Source organism: Alosa pseudoharengus, unplaced genomic scaffold, assembly GCF_046254945.1.
Source record: "Alosa pseudoharengus isolate Yale_2024_CS ecotype anadromous, Long Island Sound unplaced genomic scaffold, YU_APseudo_1.1 YU_APseudo_1.1_scf_5, whole genome shotgun sequence".
NCBI lineage: Eukaryota > Metazoa > Chordata > Actinopteri > Clupeiformes > Clupeidae > Alosa > Alosa pseudoharengus.
The window spans coordinates 1,046,543-1,062,721 of record NW_027468837.1 but is presented as its reverse complement, the minus strand read 5'-3'; the positions used below and the strand labels follow the sequence as shown (position 1 = coordinate 1,062,721).

The window sequence follows — 16,179 nt, the reverse complement described above, 5'->3', positions numbered from 1 at the left end:
AGGAGACATCACAACAAACTGTGCAACCAGGGGGGTATTTCAAGTACATGGTTTAGTGACAAACCTGTGTAAGTTAAAACCGCCTTTTTCTCTCTCCTGAGCATTTAATCTGCTGGCAGCTTGTGACTCCACATTGCCCAAAATGCTTGATTGCATTGCATTCTCCACATTTTTAGCTAAATTTTCATGTACCATATCAGCATTTTTGTTCAGTGAAACTTTTGTAAATTGCTTTACAATTGACCTGTCGCTAAGCCCCGCCCCCCATTGTTACCGTGTGAAAACTCGGACAAACAAACTAAACTTGATTAGAAATACATTGTGGACAATGGCAGCTGACAGTATTTGAAAGCAGGCTTTGAGGACGTTTTGGTCGATAAAGGATTTACTTTCCTCCAGAAGCTATCAAAAGGGACTTAATTATGCTATGGAGGGGTGTATTCAAAACTTTAGAATAAATACAAGGTGACAAGCAGTTGTGGCGAGTAGCCGTGCAAATCACCGTGCAAAAACCACTGACGTTAATGCTAGCTAGCTAGCTAGTGGAAGATTGATACTAAGATATGTTAGGTTATGTTAATATTTGATGTAGTAAGAATATAGTAGTTGGTTAATGAGCATTTTCATCTTGGGATTTAACAGGGAACTAGGGCTGGGACAACGCGTCGACGTAATCGATTACGTTGACGCAAAAAATACGTCGACGCAAAATATGCGCGTTGATTGTCAGACCCAAAAAGCGTGCTGCCAAATATTTTGAATTTTACACCTTCAGTGTTTCCCATACGTTGACTAATCTGTGGTGGGGCGCCACAAAACTGGATGTCACACATTGATGTTCTATGTTGTACTATTTAAATTAAAGATAAGATAAAATCCTTTGAGCTGCACTTTTTACACACGCAGCCTTTCCCTGCCCCGTCCGCTCTCTCTCATAACGAGCCTGCTGCCCCTCCTCTGCATGTGCATTTAACACAAAATATTCACGATTGTTGACGGATTGTTGTTGCCACATAGAAGCATTGCATAGAACACAGCTGGCTAAATTGCTATTAAATCCGCTTAGCATCATGACCATGCTGTGCAAATTTGTTCAAAACTGCTGCAGTCAAGTTAACTCTGCTAAGGTCTTATCACAACATAGTACATTGAAGAGACTAAACTTAGTTATGCAATCAAGCAGTATCTCAAAGCTAACATTAGAATACTGTTTGGATGTTGAGTTTAGCATGCTTACTTACAGCTGCTTGTCAATTTCGTTACTTAGGGCTCATTTTATTGACTTTGACACTGAATGTTTGCAAAATCCCGATGTAAATGGAAAAGTGTTTTCCATAACTCAAAAAAGTGCTTGTCCCAAGGAGAAGTACAAACTGTTATTTGAACTAACTACGTTAGTTCTTGAATTTCCCCTGGGGATCAATAAAGTATCTATCTATCTATCTACGTTATGAATTAGTGCTGGGCGGTATGACCAAAAATGTATATCACGGTATTTTTCAAAATTCTTACGGTTTCACGGTATATGACGGTATTTTTTCCCCCCATGCATAATCAGAATCAATGCATTCACAGCATTTTCTACAGGTTGAGAGAGGAATTGCTGCAGTACACTGACTAAGGATGGTCTATTTTACTGTCATGATGTAGAATAACTCCACACTAGTGGTAATGCAGTTTTGCATGGCCCCTGAAAATGATGCTGTTTACAAAGAGCCACTCATGATTCTAATGAAGAATCTAATCAGAATGTAAAGACAATTGCAGTCAAAATACAGAACCTTTACTGTGCAAATTTCACAAACATCTTGTATAAAACCAATACAAAAAGTAGTGCAACTTGCAATAATTATACTTTTTTGAAAGTTATACAATTTAAAATAAAACCTCTCTGCTAATATGCTTCATGTGGATGTCTTGCCATGAGCTTTGGTTCGGTTCGCTAGGCAAAAAATTAACAAAAAAGTTCGTTTTGGTGCACTGATGACAGTCAGGATCATTTCTAACTAGCCAGCTAGTATTGCTCAGTGCATGTCTATAACATGCTTTACTTGCTACCTGGATAATTTCAGCGAATATTCTTAAGGTGAGATGAATGATAAGAACATTAAACTTCACTGTGTTTAGTGGGTTGCTAACTAACGACATCACCTACTAGCCACCTAGTTACAGCTGTTGAACAATCTCAATAGAATTTTCATGACGGTAAATCCAGAAAGGGTTAAAGCGGAGCTAGTAATCAAGGATCTTTGGTAAATCCCTTTCAATGCAGTATCCCTTAACGTTTTTCCTTAACTAAAGAAACAATTTAAGGTATTCTGTGCAACACCCTTAAATAAACCCCTTACCTAAGGAGAAATTAAGCCTTAAGGGTCATACTTCAGGGGAAAAACTTGGGTGTTTTGTGTTCACCCTCACTATGCCTCACAGTGGCACCATGCGTGCGTGTGAAAAAAGTCCCGTCTGAAACACTGTCGCGCGGCGCAGCGTTCCAAACGTTGTGTAATCAAATACACCGGTATGGCGGTATATTAAAAATTCATATCATAACGAAAATATACACCGGTATACGGTGTGAACCGGTATACCGCCCAGCACTATTATGAATTGCATCCATACATCAGCTGCGTTTTAACTGCGTTAATGTTACATTTGCAAGGGAACGAACGTCTTAACGTGACAGGCACTCAATTAGACCTATACACTACTGAACTTTATTGAATGCTACCTCTGACTATAAGAATGCATTACTTTGCACTTGTATAGTCTTTTATTTTGGAATTTTAAGAGCAATAAACATATATTGCAATGTTAAGGAATTCATGTTTTTTTTTCATTCAGATATATAAATCAACATGTATAAATTGCTATTAGTCAATTAATGGGGAGATAATCGATAATCGAATCGAATCGAAATCGAATCGGACTGAAAAAATTAATCGTTAGATTAATCGATGCATCGAAAAAATAATCGCTAGATTAATCGTTTAAAAAATAATCGTTTATCCCAGCCCTACAGGGAACCTGTGCCCACGTTGTTGGCTTAGTAGCCTACATTACATCGAGCTGTTGCAAACGCGAGAGACGTCCTGTAGGCTACTGTTGATGAAAATATACCCCGTTTTCTAGCCTCTCGGGGTCCCAGCTATCAGTATTACACGTCCCCCAAGCAAAACGTTTGACCATGGTTTTTTGAGTTAATAAACTCCATAAATAACCATTAATTTGTAATTTTATGCCTCCTCCCTGTTGTTTCCTATGGAGTTGTCCGAGCTGATGTCCCGTTGAGGCTGGACTGTCATTGGCTCATCAGCGTTCAAAAAATACGGTAGATTCATATTATGTAAATTGGGAGATTATTGTTTATTGTTTTTTTGTGTATAAACAGGTAGTTCATTGTCATTTTTTACCATTTGGCTTTATGTAGAAAGATGAGTTATGCTAGTTAGCATAGTGAGCAAACCATTAGTCAATACATGTAGCCCTACTGATAGATACACTGCTTAAAGATTAAAAATGTTGAGTATACAAACTAAATGTTTTCTGATTCATTTTACATAAATCTTCAAAATAAAACACAAATAAGGATTTGGATGGGTGAAATATGTTCAAAAAATGCCTTCTTCCAAGGTGGCCTGAAATGGTACAGTGACCCAAAATAAGAATTCCTTGTTAATTTAGAAAGTTTGGCAAAAGAGGAATAACTATGATGGCAAGTTTTAAAGCATAGTGTCTATGAAAAATATGTGAACTTAGAAGGTTCAAATCTCTTATGTCGTGAGTGACTTGAGCGACAAAAACGACAGAATTATTATTTAGCAGCTGCATTTTACCAGTGACAAAAGCGATTTTGCAACTTTGGTAGCTCTTGGTCTGAATGCACAGTTAGACAACAATCAGACAGCAATTTTCCCTCTATAACCTTTGTAATGTAATAGCACATAATATTATATATAATCAGTGATGCCAGTAACGCGTTACTTAGTAACGCGTTAGTCTATTTTGACCACTTTTTTCGGTAACGAGTAATCTAACGCGCTACTATTTACAAACAAGTAATCAGATTAAAGTTACTTATCTAAGTTACTGTGCGTTACTATTTTTGTCATTTTCCTTAGTAAAAAGATATATTCTTTGCTTTCTTCTTGTCTTGGGGATTAATGTCATGTAGGCTATGCTCACGTTTTCTGCACATTTCATTAGTCATTACTTTGAGTTTGTGTCAGCTAAACATGACAACATTAAGGTACATTGTACATTCTGTGCTGGCGACAAAGTGCTGTCTAGCTAGACACAGGGGCGTATCAAGCTTTTTAAAAGTGTGGGGGTTGTGGGATAGAAAAATGAAACAATCTTGTCAAATTATAAATAACTCCCTACAGGGACGTTGTAAGTATTTTCAGAGAGGGGTGCGGACCATATTGGTGTCCGGCAGTTTCTACCCCGAAACAAGAAAATCTGATTGCTAAACACATCATTTTAATGCAGTTTGGGAGGGACAGAAGAAGCAGCGCCCCTCATATGTGTGGCTCATGTGACATGTAGGCCTACATGATCTACCTGCTATCACTTCACTATTTGACACTACCCTACATGGAGACATATCTCATGTTATAAATCAAAAAATCATTTCAGAAATTATGTTTTGTGCATATGGGTTAGAAGGCTACAATAAATTGCCCTAACAGACAGCAGCCTAATTTCGAGGTATCACTACCTATTAAATAAATGTAAAGGACACAGAATAGTGACAGAACTGTAAGCTCAAATTCAAAAACGTTTGAAGTCTACCCAAACAAAGGTAATATAAATAAATTGTGTTGCATATAGCCAGCTTAATTAATGTCAATTTAAAGATTATGATTAGCAGTTGTATGCTTTTTCCATTGATAATGTGGAAGCCACGTTGTTGTTTAAACCATTCAGTGTTGTATAAAGTACTACAAAGCAATACTTGAGTAAAAGTACAAGTATCGTACTAGAAAAAGACTTTGGTAGAAGTGAAAGTTGCCTTTTAGAATATTACTTAAGTAAAAGTCTTAAAATATCTTTTATATACTGTACTTAAGTATCAAAAGTAATTTTCTGATATTTAATGTACTTAAGTATTTGAAGTAAAAATAAAAAGTAAAAAGCAAGCGGTTTTATTTTGAACTTTTATTGTAAACTTTATTTTGGCTTTCTTATAGTAAAGCATAAAGCATATTCAGGGTTCCCATATCTTCTTAATCTCACTCATCAAATCAAATCACATTCTTTTCTAGGACTTTTTAGGCACAATTCTCTGAAATGAAAAATAAATAACTTATTTCTTTCACAAAAAAAAATGACCTGCTTGTAGGGAGAACATTTTGGTTGTGGCATGAGCATTTCTAGGGCTTACTCCCCAGGTCACCGTCACTCACACACACACACACAGGCCACCTATGTCCAGCAGCTACTAATATGCCAGTCATTAGTTGAAACTGAAAAGGTGTCTGTTCATCTTCAAAAGAAGCTGGTTTTCAAAGTTGCCAGAATTCAGTGCCCGGGAGTTTCAGGCCCAAGACCGACCATAGTGGTGGAAATTGGATAAATTAAGCAACATTTCAGCTCTTACTATCCTGTAGTTTTTATTAGTACCATGGTTCAACAAATGTGTAAAGGTTATATAATAATTCACTTTAACTGAGAAGTTAACAAAATATTCCACAAGTTACCAAAACAGAAAGAAAGAAAGAAAGCCTTTGAAATGTAGCCTATCCCATGCTTCCACAAAGAGGCATATTGAACTAATGTTTAGGCTACATGTTTTTTGCATGGGTAGGCTATATTGTTGTTTGGTGATTTAGCCTACTCCTTTACTACACCCTCTTCTGAGCAAACAAGGCATATAGGTTTATCATGTAGGGTAATTGTTCTTTCTTACATTAAATAACTTTAATTTATCCTCTCTACTTGTCCCTGTAGTCATGGCCTCCTCATCACTAATTTCGGGCTCATCATTTTCAGTGGTCGACTGCTTGATCTGCTGCTCAGTCTCTCCTGGCCTCTTTCTACCCTCCATCCTTTCTGACGCTTGTGTCTACTGTAGGGCCGGCTTGGCTATCCGTATCTGAGAAAACTTTTTGGAAAAGACGGGCTATATGTACCCAACCAACTCTTTTTGGAAGGGGAGAACTCCCTCAATTAGGCTACAACCCATGCAGAGACATTGCATTGGTGTCATGCACAGAATGCGGAACGTGTCCTACTTTAAGAAAAGATAGACTAACGTGACAAATGTCAATATTTGTTTCCTCGACCGGCCCAAAAGTGAAGCGGCCCACCGGGAATTCTCCCGATTACCCACCCCGGGCCTGATACAGTCTTAAGACAACTCCTGCGATGCTATGGATAAATAGCCTTTCACAGGTCGCTATGGCAGGTAGCCGATGTACAGAAACATTTCTTGCAAATACGGCCACGGGTGTATGACGTTATATTCACCACTACCCTGTTCACCGAGTTCACCACAATCGGCGGGGTGGTCGTCTATGATAACGGGAGGTCCTCCAGTAGGTGCTCGTGCTTCCATGGCGGTTTCAGTTGTGCGTCCTCCTCCTTTATAAGCCTGTTTGAGTTGTGATTCACTCGGATCTTTCACCCGTATCTTTTAATTAACCCATGAGTCGCGAGTCTCTAGTATCATTAACTCGGATCAGTTGAGTCCTACTACAATTCAATCTAAAACGATAAACAGCGCCACACACAAACCTCTTGCAACATTAGCTAGCCTCCCAGCCCTAGCCATCGTAGCTGCCAAAAATCTAACAATTTCGTAGGCAACCACAACTCCACAAATCAACTCAAGCGACTGAGTGAGCAGGCAGTCCGAGATAACTGGTTAACTTCCCGCAGAGCCGGAAACATTGCAGACTCACAGACCATGGGACTCAGATTGGAGCGGCTGAGTAGCAATCCGGGTTAGTCGGATCAGCCGGCCGGTTAGGCTACGTTGAGTACGAGTCAGTCGAATCAGCCGGCTACGTTGTCATGAGTGGATCTGCGAGAGCGAGTAGCTCGAGGTGAAAAGCAATTCCACAACAAAAGCCATTTCTTTCACTTCTGAAATAACACACAATGTTCTGCATGTAGCCTAGACATAATTAGATTTGGTGTATAGATGTAGCATATTAAAATGCAATTAGGTCGTGCAGACAGTCCGAACTGCACGCTCATGGAGCTGCTTGAGTAGCCTATCTACCCGGGTCAGTCGAGTCAGCCGGGCGGGCCGGTTTGTTATGAGTGCGAGTCAGCCGAATCAGCCGGCTACGTTGTCATGAGTGGATCTTTAGAGTAACTCCTCGTCAAGGTGAAAAACAAATCCACAACAAAAGCCATGATTTCACTTCTGAAATAACATGTTTTGCACGCATAGCCTACTTTAAAATGCAATTAGGTCGCGAAGACAGTCCGAAACATTGCAAGCTCTGTATGGAGAGTAGGCTATAGCCAGTCGGATCAGCCAAGCGGGCCGGTTACGTTGTTGTTATGAGTGCGAGTCAGCCGAATCAGCCGGCTACGTTGTCATGAGTGGATCTTTAGAGGAGCAAGTAACTCCTCGTCAAGGTTAAAAGAAATCCACAACAAAAGCCATGCTTTCACTTCTGAAATAACATATATTCTGCACGCATAACCTACTTTAAAATGCAATTAGGTCGCGAAGACAGTCCGAAACATTGCAAGCTCTGTATGGAGTTGCTTGAGTAGGCTAGCCTACCTGGGTCATTTGGATCAGTCGGGCGGACCGGTTACATTATGTTGTTATGAATGCGAGTCAGTCGAATCAGCCGGCTACATTGTCATGAGTGGATCTGTAGACGAGCAAGTAGCCTAGTTTCTACTCGTGTCAAGGTGATAATAATAATAGGCCTAATGAGAATAGTAGTAGTAGTAGTAGTGTAGTAGTAATAATAATAATAATAACAATAATAATAATTTATTCACTGCAGGGCATTTCTACGTTCCTGTTTCTATGTCTACATTGAAAGTCAATTGCAAAGGCTAGGTTAAGACAATAAATAAACAGTCTGGCTCAAACTGCTTTCTTTCCCGTGAGTGGGTGGAGGTTTTGATGCTATTATATTAGGCTATTTTATATTATATTATATTATATTATATTAGGCTACCTAACATGATATATATAGCTATGATTAAGATTCCTAGTAGCCTACTATTAGTATAGTAGTGGTAATAAACATTGTAGCAGAGTAGCATTAGACCTAGGCAAATTTTCTATTGTTAACAAAACAACAACAAATAATTAATTATTATATAGGCTACCCTCTCTGTCAATAAGATCAAAGTTTCTGAACACGAGCACCAAAAAGATGAACAATGTGTGGATGCACTTTGACCAGGAGAGCAAAACTCTTAGGCTAAATGCAAGTACTGCAAAAACCTGGTTTCAAATCATGGAGGATCCACATCCAACATGAGAAGGCACTTAACGAAATGAAGCACCCCACTGCACTGCTTGAACGTAGGACTGAATTTCTTTGCGATTTAGCAATACTGACTCAAGTGACTCGTTCAACCCGGATCAGGGGTGCGTTTCCCAAAACCATAGTTGCTAACCTGTTAGCAAGTTAGTTGGTTGGCAATGGGAAATTGCATTGCAACCAACAAAGTTGCTAACTTAGTTAGCAACTATGGTTTTGGGAAACACGCCCCAGTTTAGTGAGTGACTCAGAATAACCCGGATCCTTAAAAGGAATCGAGTTTGACAGGCCTACTCCTTTAGCAACAAACAAGAGCTGAAATAGAGCGCGCAGCGTGCGGAGCGTGCGTAATGCAATCTAGGAGCAGTGATTCGCCAAACCTCCCTTATTGCAGTCGCACACATTTTTTCTAATTTTATGTTTTAGTAACGAGTAACGAAGATGCTTAGTGGAAATATAACGGAGTAAAAGTATACATTTTATCTAGGAAATGTAGTGGAGTAAAAGTGGAAGTTGACATAAATTTAAATAGCGAAGTAAAGTACAGATACGTGAAATTTCTACGTACAGTAACAAAGTATTTGTACTCCGTTACATTACAACACTGAAACCATTGTTGCTTCTAGCCCACGTTACCTCCAGTTTCACTTGCTGCAGGGACACACACATTGCATGAGCGCTCATAAGCGTTCTATTTGAGTTACATGCTGGAAATCTTTAGTTCTCAGATGTAGAACTCAAATGTGTCTTGACGCCTCCGTTTGTAAGATAAAAATAAGATGTTCTAAATGGAACGCGATCGTATTTAAGACATTAAGATCTCCAGTAGATGTAGCACTACGATACACACATTGACAGTGAAATCAGATCAGACGTGTGAAGGCATAACTTAATTTCGCGGCTACGTGGACCAGTAGGTTAATTGTTGAGGAGGCCCATAGTTTGAAAAAAAGCTGCAGATCATAGACAGAGAAAGCATACAACAAGTGCCTTGGTGCGCGCACCCCCGCTTTCACTTTGACTCCCTGCATTTATACATTGTGACAAAAACTGTCAGTCAGACAGTGAATTTTGGTTTACTAAATTAGCATAATGCGGTAACAATTATCATTTCAATATTGTAAATCTGAAATCTGCTCACTGCAGACGTTATAATGCAGACCCAGCAGCAGCACAGCCTTGAAGGATGCACACTTTGAATTTGATCACAGCGGCTCTGGTTCTTCACTGGCTAACTTGATGTGATTGGCTGGATGACCGTTCAATAAAATCAACAGACCTATTTGTGTCTCTTTGTGTGTGCGTTATGGTAGATACGGTTCCAACTCTTTACAGGAGCGTTTATTTCCATATTTTACTTTCATTTTAATCTGACAAAAAGTGTGGGGTATAGAATCGTGTTCCAGCAAAAGTGTGTACGTTATAACACCCACATCCCCCACGCTTGCTACGCGCCTGGCTAGACATCCCAAGTCTCCCGAAGTTTTGGAAGTCTCCCACATATTGATAGCGGCTTCCTCACGCCCGCAAATTACATAAAATCTCCCGGAACCTAGAGCGAAGCCAGACCGGACTTCAAATCGCGTGTGCATGAGTTTAACACGCACACAACAGGGAGAGAGAGAGGAGTGGTGCGTTTGTGCCTGAAGCGCATCCAAGACAGAGAGCATCCTGGTCTGTTTTGCTAAATCAACCAATCAGTTTTCAGTGTAAGTGTGCTTATCTCTTTTCTCCCAAACTTAATTAATCAGTTCAGTCAGTGTATCTAGGAACAGGAGCGTCATGGCAGCGTCAGTGCCCCTCAAAAAGGAAGATTTAAGACCCATTTCACATCAGACTACACAAAACTGTACCCAATTGTCTCATAAGATTAAAACATAATGATAGTCTTGCACACTGCACTGTTTGTAACAGCGACTTTAGCATTTCTCACAGCGGGTTAAATGATTGCAAAAGACTTGTTGAGGTGAGTTTAACAAGTGTAATTTCATTTGCATATTACTCAGGCCTATACCAGATGGCTAGTTGCCAAGGCTACATGAAAATTAAATCTACAAAAAAATCTACATATTTTACTATAACCATTTCTATCAATAGGCCTTCCTTATTTTGGTGTTTTGGTGTATTATTGTACAAACATCTGAATTTCAGTATCTAAGTAGGTTAGGTTGGGATGTCTGCTATACATGGCTGACATTACTGTTAAAATGCACTTCCAGTATAGTGAGTATTGGCAAAACCGGTTATCATTTTTATGTTGAGGCGGTGGGGGTGTTGTCGGCAGTTGCTGAAAGTAACTAATAAAGTAACTTGTAATCTAACTTAGTTACTTTTAAAATCAAGTAATCAGTAAAGTAACTAAGTAACTTTTTAAAGGAGTAATCAGTAATCAGTAATTAGATTACTTTTTCAAGGTAACTGTGGCAACACTGTATATAATGCTGCCTTCATATAATGCAGCACCAATGCCATCTTTACTAGATGATGAGGGAGAAACTGAAGAATCAACACCAATTTCTGATGATGAGGATGATGACTGAAGTGATTTATTATTATGAAATGTCTCCATTCAAGAAACTAATGATGAAATTGACTTACCCTAAAAAACATATATTTTGACCTTTTAATTGCATTTGTATCAGGTTTTAAGCCTGAGATACGGAAAAATCTCCAAATGGCGGCCATCTTGAATATCTCAGAGAGCACAAGGGGGATTCACAGAGACTTTTAGTATGTCATTCCTAAAGGAATTCTGAACATATCCTGAAAAATTCAGCTTGTTACAAATTTGTTCTGGGTGTAACCCTATTACTACTGGACTATATGGAACAGTCTAGTGATGCATCCATGGATGCACTTTTGGACATAAACCTACTCATTTGCACCACTGGTTAGATGTAGGCTACAACTGCATTTCGTTTTAGGCTACTGGTATTTCACTTGTGCAATGACAATAAAGTTGAATATACTCTAATCTAATCAAAAGACTAAGCTATATGAACCATTGGCGCTGCCAGCCGTAATCCTGTACGCACTGTGCGTACAATTTTTCAACACTTTATTCATGAAATCATTCAATATTACAACAATAAAAATAGCTTGTGTACTGTCTTAATTGAAACATGCTTTGCACACAAATGATAGCCTAAAAGGAAAAAAAAGCAAAAAAGCAAAAAAGGAATACACTCACAAGATAACCACCCACTTCAAAGACAGCAGGAACGCACAAAGCCTATGGCAGGGCATTCAGGCCCTCACGGACTACAAGCCCGCGCCACAGAGCTGCGAGAGCAACATCCCTCTGCTCAACAACCTGAACCGCTTCTTTGCTCGCTTTGAAGCACAAAACAGCACCTGCCCACAGAAGACCCATCCCCCTCTACATGAGCAGCCCCTGTGCCTCTCTGCCGACAGCGTGAAGAGGACACTTGCTGCTATCAACACCCGTAAGGCAACAGGTCCAGACAACATCCCTGGTCGTGCGCTGAAGGACTGCGCAGGGGAGCTTAAGGATGTCTTCACAGACATCTTTAACACTTCCCTGAAGCAAGCCATCGTCCCATCTTGTTTCAAAGCTGCCACCATCATACCTGTGCCGAAGAAAACTGCTCCATCCTGCTTCAATGACTACCGCCCTGTGGCACTGACACCCATCATCATGAAGTGCTTTGAGCGGCTTGTCATGTCACATATCAAATCCATTCTCCCCCCCACCCTGGACCCCTTTGCATACCGAGCCAAACGGTCTACAGAGGATGCAATCTGCTCTGCCCTCCACCCAGCCCTCACCCACCTGGAAAAAAGAGACTCATATGTGAGATTGCTGTTTATAGACTTCAGTTCTGCATTCAACACCATAATACCACAACAACTCATCTGCAAACTTGACAAACTGGGACTCAGTACCTACCTCTGCAACTGGCTACTGGACTTCCTCTGTCAGAGGCCTCAAGTAGTACGTGTTGGCAACAATACCTCAAGCAGCATCACACTGAGCACAGGGGCCCCCCAAGGCTGCGTGCTCAGTCCGCTGCTCTTCACCCTGCTGACGCATGACTGCACTGCAACCTACAGCAACAATCACATAGTGAAATTTGCTGATGACACAACTCTGGTGGGTCTCATCACCAAGGGCGACGAGACTCAATACAGGTTGGAGGTCGACCATCTGACCACGTAGTGCAGGGACAACAACCTCCTGCTGAACGTCAGCAAGACCAAAGAGATTGTTGTTGACTTCCGGAGAGGTCACACCCAACACCTGCCACTGACCATCGACGGTGCTGTGGTGGAGAGAGCGAGCAGCACCAAATTCCTGGGGGTGCACATCAGTGAAGACCTCTCCTGGACCACCAACACTGCATCACTGGCGAAGAGAGCTCAGCGCCGCCTGTACTTCCTGCGAAAACTCAGGCGAGCAAGTGCTCCACCAGCCATCATGACCACATTCTACCGAGGCACCATTGAGAGCATCCTCTCCAGCTGTATCGCTGTGTGGGTGGGAAGCTGCACTGAATACAACAGGAAAGCCCTGCAGCGCATAGTGAACACAGCTGGAAGGATTATTGGTGCTTCACTCCCCTCCCTGAAGGACATTTACACCACCCACCTCACCCGCAAGGCGACCAAAATTGTGAGTGATGCAAGTCACCCCGCTCACAATCTGTTTGATCTACTGCCCTCTGGGAAGAGGTACAGAAGCCTGCGCTCCCGCACTACCAGACTCACCAACAGCTTCATACACCAAGCTGTTAGGATGCTGAACTCTCTCCCTCCTCTCCCCCCTCCACCCTCAGCTACATAACATCCTGGACATTGGACCCACAATGGCCGCCTGCACCACTCCACTTGCACACTTGTACACTTTGCAACTTGTTGCTGTTGTCCTGAAAACACAACACTTCTGCTGCTCTTACATAACTTGCACCACTATGCCACTTTATTTCTTACTTAGGTCAAACAGAACTACCTCAGCCTCTTATTGGCCTGACTTTGCACTAGTGTTTTATTTTATTGACTGTCTATGCACAATTTCAACCAAATTTTGCTGCTCTTATTTTTTCATTATATGTGCCCTCTTATTTACTTATTTACTTACTTTTTTGTTTACTTGAATGTTATGTTTGTCTGTGGACTTAAAATTGGTAAAATATGTCTTGTCTCCACCGTGGGATAGTGAGAAACGTAATTTCGATCTCTTTGTATGTCTGGAACATGTGAAGAAATTGACAATAAAGCTGACTTTGACTTTGACTATGTTTAGGGTAAAGAGTATGGACATCTCAACATAAGGATACATTAGAAGATGATGATTAACTTAACGTGAACTTTGTCACGGTAAGCAGTTCTGGCGCTTAAAAACGCTCCATTCAGTCATAAATCATTCAAGCATTGTGCTCGTCCTGAAGAGAAAACAGCAGCCTAATATTTTTCAGGTGTTTAACAGTAAAAAGCGCTATGCTGAAGGCAGGGACATAAGGCATTGCTACAGTCACTCTGTTTGGAACATCACAGTTCGGGTTTCAAGATTGATAAGATTCAGTTATGCGTAGAGTATGGATCATCTGAAAGGTTCAGCTCTAGTACCTGTAACATCTGTCAATGGGTCACTGAAACCTTAGTGCTCGCACCTAGGTTTTTTAAGCCAAAAAGTGGAAGATCTTTTAATAGGGAAATTCAACGTTTTGTCATTACAGGTTTAATAAACAGTTTGCAAAATGCATTTAAATGTCATAGGTAGATTGCTAATGTTGTTATGACACAGCATGAGAGTGTAAAAAAGATAAGCTCACCACATACAACTGCTTCCACAGAACTGCCCAATCCTGCAATGTGGATGTCACCTCTGCCACAACAGGGTCCTCCAGGGGTACCACTGTCTCATACTGCCTATACAACCAATATAAGAGAGAAAGAGTCAGAAAGAGGAGTCATAATATGGAAGAGACTGTTTAAGCAATGTATGAGGTCATTGTTTAAGTTTGTTAACTACCACAGTCACGAGTTGGGTCGCGATAGTCTGTCATTTTTAAAAAGTGGGTCCCCAGAAAAAAAGTTTGAGAAACACTGGTTTAAGCAATGTATATTTCTTTAATGTTTCTGTAAACTTTTGTATAAGAACTCACAAAATAATACACAGCAAAATAAATAAGAAATAAGTGAAGAAATAATCACAACAAATAAACAAAACATATGAAGTAAAATTTGTAAATGAATACTTGAAAACAAGTTTGAGATTCAAGAAGAGAAGAGAAACCAATTAAATAAAAATCCACTATACAATACATGATAAATATCTCCATAGAAACTCTGGAACAAAGAAATACATATTCTGTACTCCAATATTAGAAATTCCACCACCTTCACCATATAGTATTTTTAATTTGTAGCCTATATTAATCTAGGTTTTTTTGTCAATATTGCTGCATGACAAAGAATAATATATAGCATTTCTTATGCTGTTCCGAACAATTCAATTCACAAACATATGGTTTTAGCTTTTTAGACCTGTTTTAAATAATGTTTCACATCATTTCGGCTGTTATTTTGTGATTTGTGTTGAATTGTGTTTAATGGGAACAAATGTACAACTTTGGAGCATGGCATTCTATGGAGAAGATAGGCCGAATTGTAGGCATAGTGCTGAAATCTATCCTGAAGTATTTAATATTTGGTATTTAGCATGTCATTTATTCGAATATTTAGTAATATTGATATACCACTTGAAGCTATTTTGTGTGGCAACATAAATTATAAGAGCAACAAACATTGTAGTGATATATTTATTATGGATGACAAAATAGTGAGTTGTTTAATTAATGATAGTAAATTATTCATCGAAGAAAAAAGAAGACCAGGCTAGTATCAAATAATAATTCTATCACATACGTAGAGACATACACACACGAAAACTAAATGATAAACAAAATCAATTTCCCACTGGATTCATCACAGCACAGTGTTGTTCTCGTTGCTACGATACACAGGACTCCAATTGATGACCAATTAAAATTGCACGTTTTCCGTACAGAAGAAGCAATGCATTTTTTTCTCACGCTGAGCCTCCTTTCCTAATTCCTACGTAGGCCTAAATACTCTTTTACTTTTGTTAGATCTTCAGGGCCCGGTTGCACAAACACCTGAACCAAAGATTGATGATATGAACCAAATATTCTGCAACAGAGGGATTTACAACATTGAATGCAATATTACTGCAGTAACATTCCACCATTTCCAGAGATTGCTGCGTTTGAGTTTGAGTATTTAGGCCTACGTAGGAATTAGGAAAGGAGGCTCAGCGCAAGAAAAAAATGCATTGCTTCTTATGTACGGCCGCTGCTTCACCTTACAGTGTGTGCTGAGTGAGTTTCACTAATTCACGGATTGGGATAAATGCAGAGACCAAATTTCCCTCACGGGATCAAAAATAGTATATATACTTATACTTACTTATACTTATATACTTATATACTATATATACTTATATACAGTATACTTGTATATACTTTAAATTTCATGTCAGTAAGATGTTTCAAAAAAAGTTGGGACAGGGGCATGTTTACCACTGTGCTGCTTCACCTCTTCATTTAACAACATTCTGTAAATGTTTAGGAACTGAGGAGACCCGTTGCTAGAGTTTTGAGAAAATGTCGCACTGACATAGGATTTTAGTTACTCAACATTATGGAGTATTCTTAATCACTTTTTTCATTCCATG

General features: G+C 39.8%; 1 protein-coding gene across 1 annotated transcript in view; it reads right to left on the bottom strand.

Moving 5' to 3' along the window:
* Window positions 1–16,179, bottom strand: part of dock3 (dedicator of cytokinesis 3) — an 835,931-nt gene that overhangs the window by 699,144 nt on the left and 120,608 nt on the right. The window contains 1 exon segment of the mRNA XM_076267926.1: window positions 14,255–14,351. Within this exon segment, the coding sequence (XP_076124041.1) occupies window positions 14,255–14,351 (97 nt within the window).